The sequence below is a fragment of the Asterias rubens genome, chromosome 15 (genome assembly GCF_902459465.1).
Source record: "Asterias rubens chromosome 15, eAstRub1.3, whole genome shotgun sequence".
NCBI lineage: Eukaryota > Metazoa > Echinodermata > Asteroidea > Forcipulatida > Asteriidae > Asterias > Asterias rubens.
The window spans coordinates 13,959,641-13,978,104 of NC_047076.1; the positions used below are offsets into that span (position 1 = coordinate 13,959,641).

At 39.8% G+C, this 18,464-nt stretch overlaps 1 protein-coding gene across 1 annotated transcript; it reads left to right on the forward strand.

Moving 5' to 3' along the window:
• Positions 1–3,303: 3,303 nt before the first annotated feature.
• Positions 3,304–4,122, forward strand: LOC117300295 (neurogenic differentiation factor 1-like). Its single transcript, XM_033784031.1, has one exon. It carries the CDS (start codon positions 3,304–3,306, stop codon positions 4,120–4,122), a length of 819 nt encoding a protein of 272 aa, XP_033639922.1.
• Positions 4,123–18,464: the final 14,342 nt, after the last annotated feature.

Sequence of the window (18,464 nt, forward strand, 5' to 3'; positions counted from 1 at the left end):
TGGGAGTGACGAATGGTTCAAATACATTTTTATTTCGAAGACAACAACCTTTCTTAGTGTAGCTTACCATTTAAAGGCACTGGACACGTTTTTTGATTACTGAATTGCATATTATTTATAGTAGCATGAAAACTTACTTGGTATAACGAGTAATGGAGAGCTGTTACATATTATAAAACATTGTGAGAAACGACTCCCCCTGAAGAAATATAGCTTTAAAGGCACTGGACACTATTGGTAATTACTCAAAATAATTGTTAACATAAGAACATACTTGGTAACGAGCAAGTAAGGCTCCCTCTACAGTAACGTAGGTTTTGAGAAAGAAGTAATTTCTCACTAAAATATCTCAATTGAATTTGAGTCGAGACCTCAGCTGAGGTCTCGAAATGAAGCATCTGAAAGCACAGAACTTGTGCGACAAGGGTGTTTCTTCCATTATTTTCTCGCAACTTCGACGACCAATTGAGTTGAAATATTCACAGCTTGGTTATTTTGTGCATATGTTGAGATATACCAAGTGAGAATACTGGTCTTTTGACAATAACCAAATTTCCATGTTTAAGTCTCAAAGTTCGGTAATCTGGTCCCTTTTGAAGATCTCATTGGGCTTTGCCTCTGGTATGGGACCTGTCGGTGTGTTTTCGGATACGAGCTTCGCAAGCAGGTAGACGATAAAAGCCGGAGTTTGAACCCTAATCGTGGTTTTGAAAACGCTCCATGAAGCGTCGAATTATCAATAGCGAACCAATGTCATATATTGAATAATCAATACTTAAATGTACTGGTATCTTTTTAATATCCCCCATCATTACTCCTGATGGCTTTTCATTATTTCCAACAAGGACTTTGTTGAAACCTGTTGCGTGAGTATAATCTTAGTGTTTATATAGTGGGATGAATTGGGTTATTGTGCAGACAATACACACATGACGCCTATGTGTAACATCTTGCACGCTTTGGTACACAAAGTTTTCCAATTATAACAATTGTCATTATTGGCTATTAACAGCATCTGCGTCCGTTGTGTGTTTACTAAGGACTTTATAGACCACCACAATAGCTTGAAATGTGGCTAATACTGGGAGCTCTCCTTGAATACAGTTCGGTGTGTTTGCAAAGGACGTATCTAAAGTTTCGCTTACCAGTCGACCATTACAAAGTGTTTGGATCTCTTGTAGAGCACTTGAAGCACAAAACAAATTTTGGAAGAAAAATAATGGCCGTAATGCGACTAGAAGTACCCAAGTTCAAACAGTGTAAGTGCCTTACGCGCGCGACCAGTTTAAAAAGCTCTTAAACTTTGTAAATAGTGTGTTGTTAATAAAGTCAACCTCCCATTAACAACTTCTTATTTCTGAGCTCCCTGTTAAAGGGTGTCTAATATTTGACTTGTTTGACTTAGGTTTTCACTAAGTGCCCCAATTACTGCCCACCGCCTTACCCCATAGAGAAAGTCCTTTCTCCATGCTTATCCTAACCCGCTGTAGTTCATTCACTCTTTCAAAGAGTCGAGATTTCTAATCGCCATGATTTATTTTACACTCAGGCCTTTGCATGGCACTAGAACGTGTGTAAACTTTATAAAAACGAAAGGGTATAGACCTACCAGTCATCTTTATTCAAGGAAATCTTGCCCTCGGCACGAACAAACAGTTGTTTTTACATCTATGGCTGTTTGATGTTTACAAACGTGTTTTTGTTCGAATCAATCAATCAAGTCACACGAAACTCAACTTTTGTTTTCCTGGTCCATCTATTTATTTTATTAATATTTTGGACATTTTTAGAAACCTTCTTTATCTTCAACTATACTTCTTTTCGATGAACCTTTAGATTTGGGCAAATGTGTTCAGGGTTGATTTTATTTTAACATATGGAATCAAACACTGCTTTGACAAAGTCTTGCAAAGCAACTGACATGTTGCTTTAAAGAAACACGTTGCCTCGGTCGAGTTGGTCTTTGAAAAACGTTTGCAACCGTTTGTTACAAAATGCATAGGGGCCTATGGTTAGACATATATTTTAAAAGTAGAATATAATGATCCATACAAGTATCACTCGAAATTGCGTGGTTTTCCTTTTATCTCGTCGACTAACACGGTCGGCCATATATGGGAGTCACATTTTTGACTCCCATAATATGGCCGACCGTGTTAGTTCGCAAAGTAAAAGGAAAACCACGCAATTTCGGGGCAAATTTGTGTGGATCATTGTATTTCCTTTTTACAACATCTTTCTAACCATATGCATTTTATAACAAACGTTTACAAACGCTTTTCAAAGACCAACTCAACCGATCCAAGGCAACGTGTTCCTTTAACCATGAACTCCCTTCCTCCGTGCTCTGACCGAAAACGTCGTGCAAGTAACAGTTGCGATACACCACCGCACAAAATCAGAGGAAGTTGTTTTACACAATCCTAAGTGGTACTTGAGTCTAATGAAGAAAGTAAGCCGTATATTATCTTGTTTTCACCCCGAAATTAAAGCGAAGTGAACCCCCATTGCGAATACGCCCCATGGTAGATGTAAGCTTAACGCTCTGCCACGACTCAAGACTTTTGTCCTTATGTTACATCTTGAGACACAACTGGCTTCAAGTGGGTTTTGGCTTAAGAAGTTTAAGGAGATACGCGTGTCAGTCATACGACTGTTGTATATAGATTCTTTGGGAAGTTCAGCAGTTTTGAAGTTGAGAAAGCACCAGACCTTGGGAGATGGTTTGGGAAGTAAAGGTGGGATTATCTTGTCTTATGCTGGGTAAAAAGGAAGGGTGTAAACCATGAAGCTCCTCCCACTTTGTGGCAGGGTGTCGCGTGCCCACACGTGTGACAATGTTTGTCTGCAAATAGTGCCACGCGCCATCTGGTTGTGGCTCTATGTGGCGCCCATGCTTTGCGTAATGCGGTTGCTTTGCTTAATCAACGCATTCTATTAACATTAGCAGTTTGTTAACATATAGGGTACGTGCTAAAACACCAGGCGCAGCTTGCTTACCTCTAATTAATTCACTCATGTATCCTGTACTGTTTGTGTAAGTTGAAACACCGATTTTCAACCAATGGCATTTTGAAAGAGTTATAATCCGCCAGTGATTCGTGACGTTGTTGTCGCTGATTGGCTGGATTTACTCTGAGTTTAGTCAGCAGATAAAATATATAAGGTTTCGGAAAAGATCAGATGGGAGACCAACAGGCGAATTTGTTACTTTAATATGCGTTGAAATCGGAGTGGTTTGTCTAGAAAGCATCAGCATATAGTAGCCGTTTGAACGACTTATCTTTCTTGCCTTATCTTGAGATGTCTCTCGTTGAGATGGATACCGACCAAGAAGCCTTATTGGATCTTGTCTTGAGCATGGAATCAAATAACATTGTTTCCCTTCCATCATCCTTCCACGAATCAGAGACATTGGAAAGTGATCAAACATCAGTCTATACAGAACTAAGTAACAACGTCTTTGAGAATTTCCAATCTCCAGATGATCACTTGGCAGATTTAAGTGGTTTTATTGACATGGATAACTTGCCTCAAGTTCCATTTAGCCCTGATGCAGCAAGCCTACCCCAGCAGAGCAGCGATACAAACTTAAACATCGATTGGACAATGTCTTATACTACACCAATTATCTACGATGTTAACCAATCTCAAACATCAAGGAGTGAATCTTGCAAACAAGTCGTCAAACCTTCCTGCAGTTATCAACTCCCTGCTGTCAAATCAACCTTATCATCTCTACTCCCCAACGTGCAATTCAACCTCCAGACTCCAGATTCTCGTCGCTACCAGCTCCTCACAGTGTCTTCAAAACCCACCAAGCCCAAGACGCGACGCAGAGTCACCACAGCGTCTCAACGCAAGGCAGCAAACGTCAGAGAACGAAGGAGGATGTTCAACTTGAACGAAGCTTTTGACATCCTCCGGAAAACTGTCCCAACTTTTGCGTACGAGAAGAGACTTTCACGAATTGAAACTCTACGTCTTGCTATGCTTTATATAACATTCATGGCAGATGTGCTCAGCGGAAAACAGTCAAATGATAGTAATTTCACAAAACTTTTAGAATCTGTTAACTTTGCCGGTTTGACGAATGCTGGCCTACGCGAGTCATGTCGTTAGGAATACTTTTAAAAGAGACATTTGAACATTTGACGAAGTTCCAGTTTTTGGAGTGTCTTTTTGTTTAAATAATGTATATATTATTTAATAGATGTTAATATTGATGGCGTTTTAAAATATTGTTAACCCAACTTTCATGCCGTTTTAGCTCAAACATATACCAGCTGAACACTATGCATCTGTAATGCGGTGTGAAACAATTTTCATAATTTGCCAAAAATGTTTCAAGAATTTTGTTCATAGTGCAGTTGCAGCTGGGCCGATTTTTAATGTCAATTTATTTTGTGACGTTACAAAACCCACAATGCGTTCACAACGAGGCCATGGACCATATGTGACATAATGTTGTTTCAGTATAGTATTCATGTAAATATAGTTTTAAACCGTCAAACGGGATGGCTCAAAACATGCTTCAGCTGAACCAGGGAAAGACGGAGTTTATTGTTTTTGCGAACAGTCATGTTTTATCCACTCTCCCTAATCTTGAACTAATATTGGGCGACTTTACAATTCCTGCTTCCACATCTGTTAAGAACCTAGGAGTCTCTGAATATGTCTCATCATATTAGCTCTAATCTATGGCGTATTCGCCGGTTTATTACACAAAGCGCTTGCCATCATGCCGTCAGAAATCTGGTCTTGTCCCGTCTTGACTATGCCAACTCTCTTTTGGTAGGTGCCCGCGAAAATGACCTCGCTCAACTCCAGCGTCTACAAAACAAGGCCGCTCGGCTAGTATTTGCGTGTGGCCGTGACCAGCCTTCTGCCGGCCTGATTGCATCGCTGCATTGGCTCCCTGTTAAAGAACGTATCAACTTCAAAATTTTCACTCATGTTTACAAAATCCTCCACACCCAATCTCCATCATATCTGGTTGAACTTGTTCATTCCCAAAACTCCAATACTGCTGATGAATACAGGCAACGACTCCGCTCATCAGCTGATCAGACCCGGCTTTCCGTTCCTAGAACTAGACGGAAAGCTGGGGATAGCTCATTCTCCATAGCTGCCCCTCGCCTATGGAATGAGCTCCTTGCGGGTCTGAGAGAGGCGATCTCGTTGCCTGTATTCAAAAGCCTCCTCAAGACATTTCTTTTTCCCCACCCATCCTAGTTTGTTTGTTTTTCTTTTGGAGCGCTATTTAATGTTTCATATTATTATTATTGAATTTCGATGAATTTACACACCGTGTTCAAAATTCCTTCGAAAAAACACATTCATTTTAGAACCGAACCATATTGACCATTGATGTCGTTGGTCCTCTTGATTTCACAGTTCGAAGGGAGACCACCAACATAGGGCTAGCTAGATAGCTCTTTGGTAGAGCGCTGCCATGTTCATCACGCCCAATCTAGTCAATTGTTATTTGTTCAACCTCAATTCTTTAAATTTATTAAACTTTTAAACGCAATTCAAAAGTGCGTCTATTTTAATAAACTGAGGCCGACAACGAATTTTACTCTCGGATTGTTTTAATACTTTTAGTCAGTGTGTTAATTATGAATGAGGTGCCCCTCTGTGGTTACTTCATTATTTACCTTTTCTGTGAATGAAACATGCAACCTTTGCCCAATTACATTTTATTAGAGCTGCCAAGCACAACAATTTGCTTAGCATGAAATTAATTTTTGCCACGATAAAACAGGATTACCAACCAAATTTCCAAGTGATTTTCAGTATAATAAGCAAACACAGCTGAACTATGCAACAAATGGACATTTTTGTTGGTAATCCTGTTTTTATCAAGGAAGACATTTCATGCAGATTTATTGTGGTGCTTAGCTGCTTAGACATTGGGCTCTGGTCCTGTTTGCCTAATGGTCGAACGCACAGCTACACAGTGGTTTGTGTTATTCCCATAGAGCTATAACTCTATGGTTATTCCATATTACCCCAATTCCATCTTGCGGGTGAACTTGAGAGGGGGGGGAGTGGGGGAAATTGGGGCGGGGCATGGGCCATGATTTTCCTTTTTGAGCGCATCACAGTAACACGTGTCTGTATTATTTCTTGGGGGTGTGGGCCACTAAAAAAACTGGGGTGGGAGGAGGTACGTGTCCTCCAGGCTGCCCGGCTTCTGGCTGCCGATGATCCATCTGTCAACGCTCTGCCACGACTCAAGACTTTTGTCCTTATGTTACATCTTGAGACACAACTGGCTTCAAGTGGGTTTTGGCTTAAGAAGTTTAAGGAGATACGCGTGTCAGTCATACGACTGTTGTATTAGATTCTTGGGGAAGTTCTTTCTGAAGCAATCCGATGGGGATTTTTTTGCTCTCTCCGTCGGTAGTCTACGCAAATTAAAAGAGACCACCATTTTGGTCGCGGTTTCATGTGGTTGTTGTTGTTTGTTATCATCCACGTTTTGGGGATCAAGCCAGACATGCGACTTCTGGTCGAATGCTAAAATGGGAATGAAGACACTGACAGTTTGTTGTTGTTGTTTTTGTTTTTGTTTATGTTCTTGTCTTGTGTGTTAGGTTGGTAACTGTCAGATAAAAAGGATGTTCACATTAGCCATTTTCTTTAATGACGCTTTCCCATAATTTTCTCAAATATATTATCTTGCTTTCTTCAGACCTGAAGTCCCATCCACTATTCCATGCAATCGACTGGAAGCGAATCAGGGAGACAGAAGCCCCTTTCATCCCAGCCCCAGATGACAGAACGGACACCACTTATTTTGAGGGTAAACAATATTCACAGTATTTTGTTTTCACCATACTCATAAAATTTGATTTGAAGAAATGCAGACTTTAAAGGCAGTGGACACTACTGGTAATTACTCAAAATAAATGGAACAGTTTGACTGTTTAATCCTTTAAAATGTAGGTGTGCACAATAAGACTGACATTTTCAAGGGTGGTCAGGTTTTTGAGAAATCGCTGAAAATCCAGAGAAAATATGTCAACGCATGAAGGAAATTCCCTGATGGGAATACACATACTGAGAAGCGTCACTGCTTGGCTTAAAAAAAAAACACGTCTTACGAATCGAAAGTGAAATGTAATAATATATAATTAATGGTTTAGTTATTCAACAATATTTAAAAAAGACACTGGCAGTAAAAGAAACCTGAACTGCGGTCTTAAATTCACAATTGGTCAGTTAATACAATAATAAGATAGTTTCATGTAATACAATTAAAAAACATAAAAAATTAAAATGCACAAATGACAATAGACCACAAAAGTAACAGGGCAAAAGACACAGAATTGCACAAAAAACATAAAAATCACAGAACAATCATTAACCAGATCTGGAAAGCATCGCATATGAACAACAGTTATAAAAAATTAAACACAAATAAACAAACAGTTGAATGAAGATATGATTAAGCCGACATTCACAGTGGCCGACTTCCTGACAAGAGGAATAAACAAGCTATTGGTTGTTGATGAGGTTAACTAGTTTCCACAATGCTTTATGTGTCCCAATCCGCTGTAGGCTTCTGACCAAAGGTTGTTATTGCCACTAATTTTAAGAGTGATTACCAAACATATCCCTTTCCTTTAACCTGATCATTTAACAGCCCTTTAAAGGCAGTGGACACTATTGGTAATTACTCAAAATAATTATTGGCATAAAACTTTTCTTGGTGACGAGTAATTGGGAGAGGTTGATAGTATAAAACATTGTGAGAAACGGCTCCCGCTGAAGTGATGTAGTTTTCAAGAAAGAAGTAATTTTCCACGAATTTGATTTCGAGACCTCAGATTTAGAACTTGAGGTCTCGAAATCAACCATCTAAACGCACACAACTTCATGTGACAAGGGTGTTTTTTTCTTTTGTTATTATCTCGCAACTTCGATGACCAATTGAGTTCAAATTTTCACAGGTTAATAATAATGATAATACACGGTTTTTATATAGCGCTTTTTCACAGGGTGTCTCAAAGCGCTTCCGACATTATTACCCCTGGTCACTGGGCCTTTTATCATTCCTTAAACCATCTCAGCTCCCTGGGGAGTATACAGCCTGTGCGACAATTATATGCGCTACATGGCTAAACCAATCACAAGAACCATCTCTGCCCTCACAGGTACCCATTTACCCCTGGGTGGAGAGAAGCAATTATAGTTAAGTGTCTTGCTCAGGGACACAAGTGTCACGACCTGGATTCGAACCCACACTCTGCTGAACAGAAGCATCAGAGCTTGAGTTCGGTGCTCTTATCCACTCGGCCACGACACCCGCCAGGTTAGTTATTTTATGCATATGTTGAGATACACCAACTGTGAAGGCTAGTCTTTGACAATTACCAATAGTGTCCACTGCCTTTAACAGGTTACTTGTCCGTCTCCCTTTTTTTGTTTAGCTCGGAACAACATGCAGCATCTCCAGATGTCTTCTTTTGCACTTTGACCTCTTGAATGATAGTGCATCCACAACTCATCAACAGCAGTAATGAAACTATTCCAGGATGGTGGTCAACTTGGTCCAGTGGTTAGACTGCAGGACTTGCAATCACAAGGTTGTAGGTTTGAATCCTACTAAGCTAACTGTGGTCCAGTGGTTCGACTGCAGGACTTGCAGTTACAAGGTTGTTGGTTTGAATCCTACTAAGCTAACTGTGGTTCAGTGGTTAGACTGCAGGACTTGCAATCACAAGATTAAAGGTTTGAATCCTACCAAGCTAACTGTGTTTCATTGGTTAGACTGCAGGACTTACAATCACAGGATTGTAGGTTCGAATCCTACCAAGCTAACTGTGGTCCAGTGGTTCGACTGCAGGACTTGCAGTTACAAGGTTGTTGGTTTGAATCCTACCAAGCTCACTGTGTTTCAGTGGTTAGACTGCAGTACTTGCAATCACAAGGTTGCAGGTTCGAATCCTACCAAGCTAACTGTGGTCCAGTGGTTCGACTGCAGGACTTGCAGTTACAAGGTTGTTGGTTTGAATCCTACCAAGCTAACTGTGGTTCAGTGGTTAGACTGCAGGACTTGCAATCACAAGGTTGTTGGTTCGAATCCTACCTAGCTAACCACCAATTTTATAATGACTAAAATAAATATTGTCCGCTATTGTTACTGAATCACTATTTGCCCATTGGTTAGACTGCAGGACTTGCACTCAAAAGGTTGTAGGTTCAAATCCTACCAAGCTAATGGTGGTCAGTGGTTAGACTGCAGGACTTACAATCACAAAGTTGTGGGTTTGAATCCTACCAAGCCAATTGTGTTTCAGTGGTTAGACTCTAGACTTGCAATCAAAATGTTGTGGGTTCGAATTATACCAAGCTAACCGTCAGGAATTGCAATCACAAGGTTGTGGGTTCGAATCCTACCAAGCTAACCGTCAGGGCTTGCAATCACATATATGTTGGTTCGAATCCTACTAAGCTAACTGCTGGTTTAACAATGACTAATATAAGTATTGTTCCCTAGTTACTGAATCACAATTTTGTGATGGTTTAGTGGTTCGACTGCAGGACTTGCAGTTACAAGGTTGTTGGTTCGAATCCTACCAAGCTTACTGTGGTTCAGTGGTTACACTGCAGGACTTGCAATCAAAAGGTTGTGGGTTCGAATCCTACCCAGCTAACTGTGGTCCAGTGGTTAGACTGCAGGACTTGCAATCACAAGGTTCTGGGTTTGAATCCTACCAATCAAACTGTGATCAAGTGGTAAGACTGCAGGACTTGCACCCACAAGGTTGTGGGTTCAAATCCTACCAAGCTAACTGTGGTTCAGTGGTTAGGCTGTAGGACTTGCAATCACAAGGTTCTGGGTTCGAATCCTATAAAGCTAACTGTGGTCCAGTGGTAAGACTGCAGGACTTACAATCACAAGGTTGTGGGTTCGAATCCTACCAAGCTAATGGTGGTCCAGTGGTTAGACTGCAGGACTTGCAATCAGAATGTTGTTGGTTCGAAATCTACCAGCTAACTGCTCATTTTACAATGACAATTTTGTGATGGTTCAATGGTTAGACTACAGGACTTGCAGTGACAAGGTTGTGAGTTCAAATGCTACCAAGCTAACCGCTATTTTAAAAATGACAAGCGTCTAGTTACTGAACCACAAGTTCTTGATTTACAATTCATAATCGTGGGCGTCCGGGCTGGAATTTTAGGAGGAGTCATGGAGATCACTGGGCTGACTACCCATGTCATATTAACTGCTCGTCCATTAATTTTTATGAGCCAAGTAATTCAAAGGCCACACTTGGAAATTCTTTTAAAGAGCTTTCCTAATGTTCAATACAAATTATGCAAAACGTAAAAGACTGTTTTACTTAAAACTTCAATATGGGCAACGGTGTCAAAGCAAATTTTTAATGTCAAAATTCCAAGAAAAAAACAACACAGAATCCTGGGTCATTATTCCTTGAATATAAAACCTTATACAATTGCAATATAACTGTATATACAATTACGATATTACCTTTATACGATTGCGATATAACCTTTTACATTTGCGATATAACCTTATATGATTGTGATATAATCTTGAACTATTGCAATATTTCCCTGATACAATTGCGATATAAATTTATACAATTTGCGATATAACCTTATAGAACCGTGGTTCAGCATTATAAAATTCCTTTGAAGGCACTGGACACAATTGGTAATTACTCAAAACAATTGTTATCATTAAAAACTTACTTGGTAACGAGCAATGGAGAGCTGGAGATAGTATAAAACTGGAGAGCTGGAGATAGTATAAAACATTATGAGAAACAGCTCCCTGTGAAGTAAAAAGTTTTTAAGACAGAAGCGATTTCTCACTAAAATATTTGAATTTGATTTCGAGACCTCAGAATTAGAATTTGAGGTCTCGAAATCAAGCATCTGAAAGCACACAATTTGTGCAACAAGGGCGTTTTTGCTTTCATTGTTTTCTAATTGCAAATTTGACGACCAACTGAGCTCAAATGTTTACAGGTTTGTTATGTTATGCATATTTTTAGATACATCAAGAGTGAATACTGGTCTTTGACAATTACCAAACATGTCCAGTGTCTTTAAATCAACATACAATTGCAGGTTTAATGGCAGAGGACACTATTGGTAATTGTCAAGGACTAGCCTCCACAGTTGGTGTATCTCAACATATGCATAAAATAACTAACCGGTGAAAATTTGAGCTCAAACGTTCATCGAAGTTGCGAGATAATAATGAAGAAAAAAACACCCTTGTCACACGAAGTTTTGTGCGTTCAGATGGTTGATTTCGAGACCTCAAGTTCTACATCTGAGGTATCGAAATCAAATTTGTGGAAAATTACTTCTTTCTCGAAAACTATGGCACTTCAGAGGGAGTCGTTTCTCACAATGTTTTATACTATCAACCTCTCCCCATTACTCGTCACCAAGTTTATGCTAATAATTATTTTGAGTAATTACCGATAGTGTCCACTGCCTTTAACTATTGTGATTTAACCTTATACATTTCTAATCAAGCCAAATGTGTTATATTGTACTATTCCAATAAACAAAATTACAAAACATTGATAAAAAATGCTTGACTTATGCCTTGTGATTTTATTTATTTGGATTATTTGACCACATTTTTGAAGTTCGATTTGTATGCATTAAAATGAAGCTGGTTTCTTCAGTGATGGCATGTACCTTTCATTTTTTTCTAAGATTGAGATTTGATGTTGACCAATCTATATCTAAAACCATTCCTCAAGTTGAAAATATTATTTATAAAAGTTATTCCTCAAGTTTAAAACACATCAGAGTCAGAGGTACCTATCGCATTATTTTAGAGAATAAAAACAACTCTTTGTGTTTTCTTAAATTTATGGCCCAAAATTTGATAAACTGTAGGACATCTACACCTTGTTTTGTTTGTATTTTTTTTTATTTATGTATTTATTTTGAGGTATTTATTTTAAATTTTTTCAGTAAACAAAAACGGTTTACCATACAAAAAATGGATGTTCAAAGCCTTGCATTTTTTGTTACAAAAAGTCAAATGGTAAGCCTTGCGTTTTATCAAAATCCTTGCAATTTTCTAACACAACAACATGCATAAGATGGCCATATTTTGTTATTAATATGTTTGTTTGTTTTTTGGGGTTTTTTTTTGGGGGGGGGGATGGTTGAAGTGTACCGAAGGCTTTAAAAGTTAGATTATTTGGTGGCGCAAATTTGAGTGAGATATTTTCAACAACGAAATAAGGTCACTTTTTAATAATCTACCTACAAGTTATTTATTCCTACATTAATAATAAGCTGAGAAACGAACAAAAAATAGACCTCACATTTTACCTTTAGTTCTTTCAACTTTGCGCTAAATCATTTCAAGTTAAACAAACGTAAGGCTACTTGGTTTAATTACCACAATTAGTTACAGTGTAAGCGTTTATTCATCACTTTTAATATGATTCAAGTCTTCGATTCTCGCATTTCGAATCATTCCGCGGGATCTTGCGGGAGCCAGTTTGCCCCTTTGATCTTGGACAGGCATCGGTGATTGGAACCAGCTAAAGCAACCGACAGGTACCCGATTTCCACGCTACGCGAAATAAACATCAACAGAGTAGTAGAGGTCTGGGTACTCGACGGCTTGATGCCGTGACGCCATATTCAAAATGGCCACCAGCCATGCTTTATTTTGTCAACACCGTGAATATACTTACGATGATTTGATGTGATTTAATGTCTCTATGGGTAAGCTTTATCGTGTAGTTTATTCAAGTTCATAATGTAGAATAGGATGAAGGCCTCGTGAAAGGCGTGTAACCACCTAGTTTGTCATAAAACGGGCAATTCTTGTCGCAATTTTATTCCACCTTCATGCTCAACATAAACAACGGCAATCCGGAAGTAGCTGTAACGTTAGAGCATAGGTCATTGCATTGTCATTGCCAATTTGCCGTCAATCAGATACTGGATGAAGAATTCCTCCATGATCTGATGAAACAATCGACTTTTCTGTGTAGTTCTTATAGATAATCTACTTCAATTCGTGTCGGCCACTCCTACGTGTTTCTATGTCAGTTTTTGTTTACATGTTATGTAACACTGAGCTGTCGTAAACCGTTTACCAATCAAAATGACCGGTGCTCTGAAATTCGGAGTTGTAGGCCTACCATCCAAAAGAATTGATACATCATGTTTAAGCCTTTACAGATTGCCTTTATTATTATCAAGTTGTAAATCTAAAACTGGTTTGCCACCTATACTGCCAAATGATAATGTAAATTTTTAAAGTCTGAACATGGTCTGAATAAAACTGGCGGTTTTTTTTTTTTTTTTTTTTTTTAATCGTCTGAAATTTCATCCAGATGTGTAATGAAGGACGAGGTGCACAGAAAAACCTTGGTCTGAGTCGTAGGCAACTTTTTGAGATATTGTCTAGTTTTCGATGCCCCCAAATCAAGATTAAAATTAATATTAATTTGAGGACCTTCCAATTGTTCCAGCAATCTGTAATCCGTAGAGCGTCTTTTGCACATAAAGAACTTTCTTTGGTTAAATTTTGAGGCAAATCTGAGAGAAATTTTTGTTGAGGGTGAAAAAACGTCAAGTTATACCCCATGCCGTTTTCTCAAAAATCTGCCGGAAAATATTGTGTTTTTCAAAATCGCCTGAAAACTTGGGTTTAGTCGTCTACCTTAGTAACTTTTTGATGTAATTGTTTTTATTGCCTGATTTTCGATATAACAATGTCTCAAATAATTATTGTATCAATCTCAATAAAACCAATTGTACCATCACGGCGAGTACCCACTAAGAACACCGGTGGAAATTCAAAGAAGTTATATTCCCGCCGTCATGTTGATCCCAGCTAGCCTACTAAAGACTCAGCCACCCAACCCCAGTGTACCCCGCTACCCTTTCCACAGCGACCGACAATCCCCAATTCCCATCGAAATGCCAGACCAACTTCCCCTGTGGACTAATTTTCTATACCTACATCGTGTGCCTTCGACTCAAATAATTATTTTGTAAGTCCCCTATTATGCCTATGTTTCCTTGTAAACCAATGCGCCATACTTACAGCGTGTGCCTTCCATCCACTCCCCAATTTTTTAAATCACAACCAAAGAGTCCCCTGTCTACCCGTCAGTAAAGCGTATGCCTTCCACTCTCAAATTATTTACCTAGTCCAAAGCAAGGATTTCCCTATGCCATTGTACCATGCATACCATTTCCCCATTAATTAAACTAATTGTCTATCTTTATGCCTACAGCGTGTGCCTTCAACTCGTCGAATACTTTTTAAGTCCGAACACAAGAGTCCCCTATCTACTACTACCAATACCCGTCAGTAAAAGCGGTTTATGCCTTCCACTCGCAAATTATTTACCAAGTCCAAAGCAAGGATTTCCCTATGCCATAGTACCATGCGTACCCCTTTTCCCATTTTAAACTATACAGTGTGTAGATTTTAACTCAAATATGTTTTAAGTCCGAACCAATGAGTTTCCCATGCCTATGTAACCAGTCCACAACTTGTGCATTTCACTCGAAATTACTAAGTATAAAGCACTGATTTTACTATGCCATAGCATCATGTGGAAAGTGTTCCCCTCGCAAATTATATACCAAGTATAAAGTATAATATACTAAGTATAAAGCATTGATATTCCCATACCATAGTATCCTATGATGAGTATTCAATTATATACTAAGTATAAAGCACTGAAATCCCATGCCATAGCTCTCTGTGTAAAGTATGAACCGAAGGTTTATCAGGTCTAAAATGCGAATGATCCTGGGGGGGACCCAAGTGGGTGTCGTGGGTAGGTGTCGGCCTCCCAAGCAAAGGGTCCCCGGTTCGAACCCCGGTGGTGGCAGCGCGGTTGCCGTCCGAGAAGTCTCGACTGACCAGACAGTGGCACACACCGCGCAGTGGCACTCACCGCTAGCACTCGCTGAGGAAAGAAACTTAAAACTTAAAACTTAAAACGAACCTATGCTCTTTTTTATATAAGTTTAAAAAAAATTAAAAATAAAACATTTTTAAAACGTCTCCAACTTTTCAGAAGCTGGATTCGATCTCGGGACCCTCCGGCCCAGAGACCAGAGCCCTTCCACTGGGCCACTGCTCCTTCTTACTTATATGTGTTCGAGTTTTATTTTAAACCTTCGTATGACAAACTTTTAATTAAAACGTAGTAAAAGAACACCCGGGAATCGAACTCCGCACCATCTGGTGTAGAGTCCGGAGCCCTTCCATTGAGCCACGTCTCCTCTTACTTTTATGGCGTTCGAGTTTAATTTTAAACCTTGGTATGAACAACTTTAAATCAAAACGTAGTAAAAGAACACCCGGGAATCGAACTCCGTACCATTGGGTGTAGAGCCCGGAGCCCTTCCATTAGGCCACTACTACTCTTACTTCATTTGCGTTCGAGTTTAATGTTATACCCTAGAATGACAACTTTAAATCAAAACGTAGTAAAAGAACACACGGGAATCGAACCCCGTACCATCAGGTGTAGAGCCCTGAGCCCTTCCATTGGGCCACTACTCATCTTACTTCATTTGCGTTCGAGTTTAATGTTATACCCTAGAATGAACAACTTTAAATCAAAACGCAGTAAAAGAACACCCGGGAATCGAACCCTGTACCATTGGGGGTAGAGCCCGGAGCCCTTCCATTGGGCCACTACTCATCTTACTTCATTTGCGTTCGAGTTTAATGTTATACCCTAGAGTGAACAACTTTAAATCAAAACGTAGTAAAAGAACACCCGGGAATCGAACCCCGTACCATTGGGTGTAGAGCCCGGAGCCCTTCCATTAGGCCACTACTAATCTTACTTAATTTGCGTTCGAGTTTAATGTTATACCCTAGAATGAACAATTTTAAATCAAAACGTATTATAGCTTATGCCTTCCACTCGCAAATTTCTTACTAAGTGTAAAGCAAGGATTTCCCTATGCCATAGGGTACCGCGCAAACCAATGTTCCCAAGCATACTAAAAGAACACAGATCGGGAATCGAACCACGTACCATCGGGTGTAGAGCCCGGAGCCCTTCCATTGGGCCACTACTACTCTTACTTCATTTGCGTTCGAGTTTAATGTTATACCCTAGAGTGAACAACTTTAAATCAAAACGTAGTAAAAGAACACCCGGGAATCGAACCCTGTACCATTGGGTGTAGAGCCCGGAGCCCTTCCATTGGGCCACTACTCATCTTACTTCATTTGCGTTCGAGTTTAATGTTATACCCTAGAATGAACAATTTTAAATCAAAACGTATTATAGCTTATGCCTTCCACTCGCAAATTATTTATTAAGTGTAAAGCAAAGATTTCCCTATGCCATAGGGTACCGCGCAAACCGATGTTCTCAAGCATACTAAAAGAACACAGATCGGGAATCGAACCCCGTACCATTGGGTGTAGAGCCCGGAGCCCTTCCATTAGGCCACTACTACTCTTACTTAATTTGCGTTCGAGTTAAATGTTATACCCTAGAATGAACAATTTTAGATCAAAACGTATTATAGCTTATGCCTTCCACTCGCAAATTATTTACTAAGTGTAAAGCAAGGATTTCCCTATGCCATAGGGTACCGCGCAAACCAATGTTCTCAAGCATACTAAAAGAACACAGATCGGGAATCGAACCACGTACCATCGGGTGTAGAGCCCGGAGCCCTTCCATTGGGCCACTACTACTCTTACTTCATTTGCGTTCGAGTTTAATGTTATACCCTAGAGTGAACAACTTTAAATCAAAACGTAGTAAAAGAACACCCGGGAATCGAACCCTGTACCATTGGGTGTAGAGCCCGGAGCCCTTCCATTGGGCCACTACTCATCTTACTTCATTTGCGTTCGAGTTTAATGTTATACCCTAGAATGAACAATTTTAAATCAAAACGTACTATAGCTTATGCCTTCCACTAGCAATTTATTTATTAAGTGTAAAGCAAGGATTTCCCTATGCCATAGGGTACCGCGCAAACCAATGTTCTCAAGCATACTAAAAGAACACAGATCGGGAATGGAACCCCGTACCATCGGTTGTAGAGCCCGGAGCCCTTCCATTAGGCCACTACTACTCTTACTTCATTTGCGTTCGAGTTTAATGTTATACCCTAGAGTGAACAACTTTAAATCAAAACGTAGTAAAAGAACACCCGAGAATCGAACCCTGTACCATTGGGTGTAGAGCCCGGAGCCCTTCCATTGGGCCACTACTCATCTTACTTCATTTGCGTTCGAGTTTAATGTTATACCCTAGAATGAACAATTTTAAATCAAAACGTACTATAGCTTATGCCTTCCACTAGCAATTTATTTAGTAAGTGTAAAGCAAGGATTTCCCTATGCCATAGGGTACCGCGCAAACCAATGTTCTCAAGCATACTAAAAGAACACAGATCGGGAATGGAACCCCGTACCATCGGTTGTAGAGCCCGGAGCCCTTCCATTAGGCCACTACTACTCTTACTTCATTTGCGTTCGAGTTTAATGTTATACCATAGAATGAACAATTTTAAATCAAAACGTATTATAGCTTATGCCTTCCACTCGCAAATTATTTATTAAGTGTAAAGCAAGGATTTCCCTATGCCATAGGATACCGCGCAAACCAATGTTCTCAAGCATACTAAAAGAACACAGATCGGGAATCGAACTCCGTACCATTGGGTGTAGAGCCCGGAGCCCTTCCATTAGGCCACTACTACTCTTACTTCATTTGCGTTCGAGTTTAATGTTATACCCCAGAATGAACAACTTCAAATCAAAACGTAGTAAAAGAACACTCGGGAATCGAACCCCGTACCATTGGGTGTAGAGTCGGGAGCCCTTCCATTGGGCCACTACTACTCTTACTTCATTTGCGTTCGAGTTTAATGTTATACCCTAGAATGAACAATTTTAAATCAAAACGTATTATAGCTTATGCCTTCCACTCGCATTAATTATTGATTAAGGGTTAAGCAAGGATTTCCCTAGGCCGTAGGGTACCGCGTAAACCAATGTTCTTCAACGCAGAAAAAGAACACACAGCGGGGTTCGAACCCAGCACCTTTGGCTACAGAGTCCAGAGCCCTACCACTGTGCCACTGTCCTACTTCATAACAAAAGGTTCGAGTTTAAATATAAACCTTAGAATGAACTCAACTTTAAATCAAAACGTAATAGCGGGTGCCTTCCACTCGCATGTTATTTATTAGGTATAAAGCAAGGATTTCCCTATGCCATAGGGTTCCGCTTAAACCAATGTTCTTACGCGTAGAAAAAGACACACGCCGTGGCTCGAACTCAGTACCTTTGCGCTCAGAATCCGGAGCTCTACCACTGGGCCACCGCTCTTCTTATGAACAATGGGTTCGAGTTTAATTATAAACCTTAGAGTGGACAACTTTAAATCAAAACGTATATAGCGAGTGCCTTCCACTCGCGTGTTTTA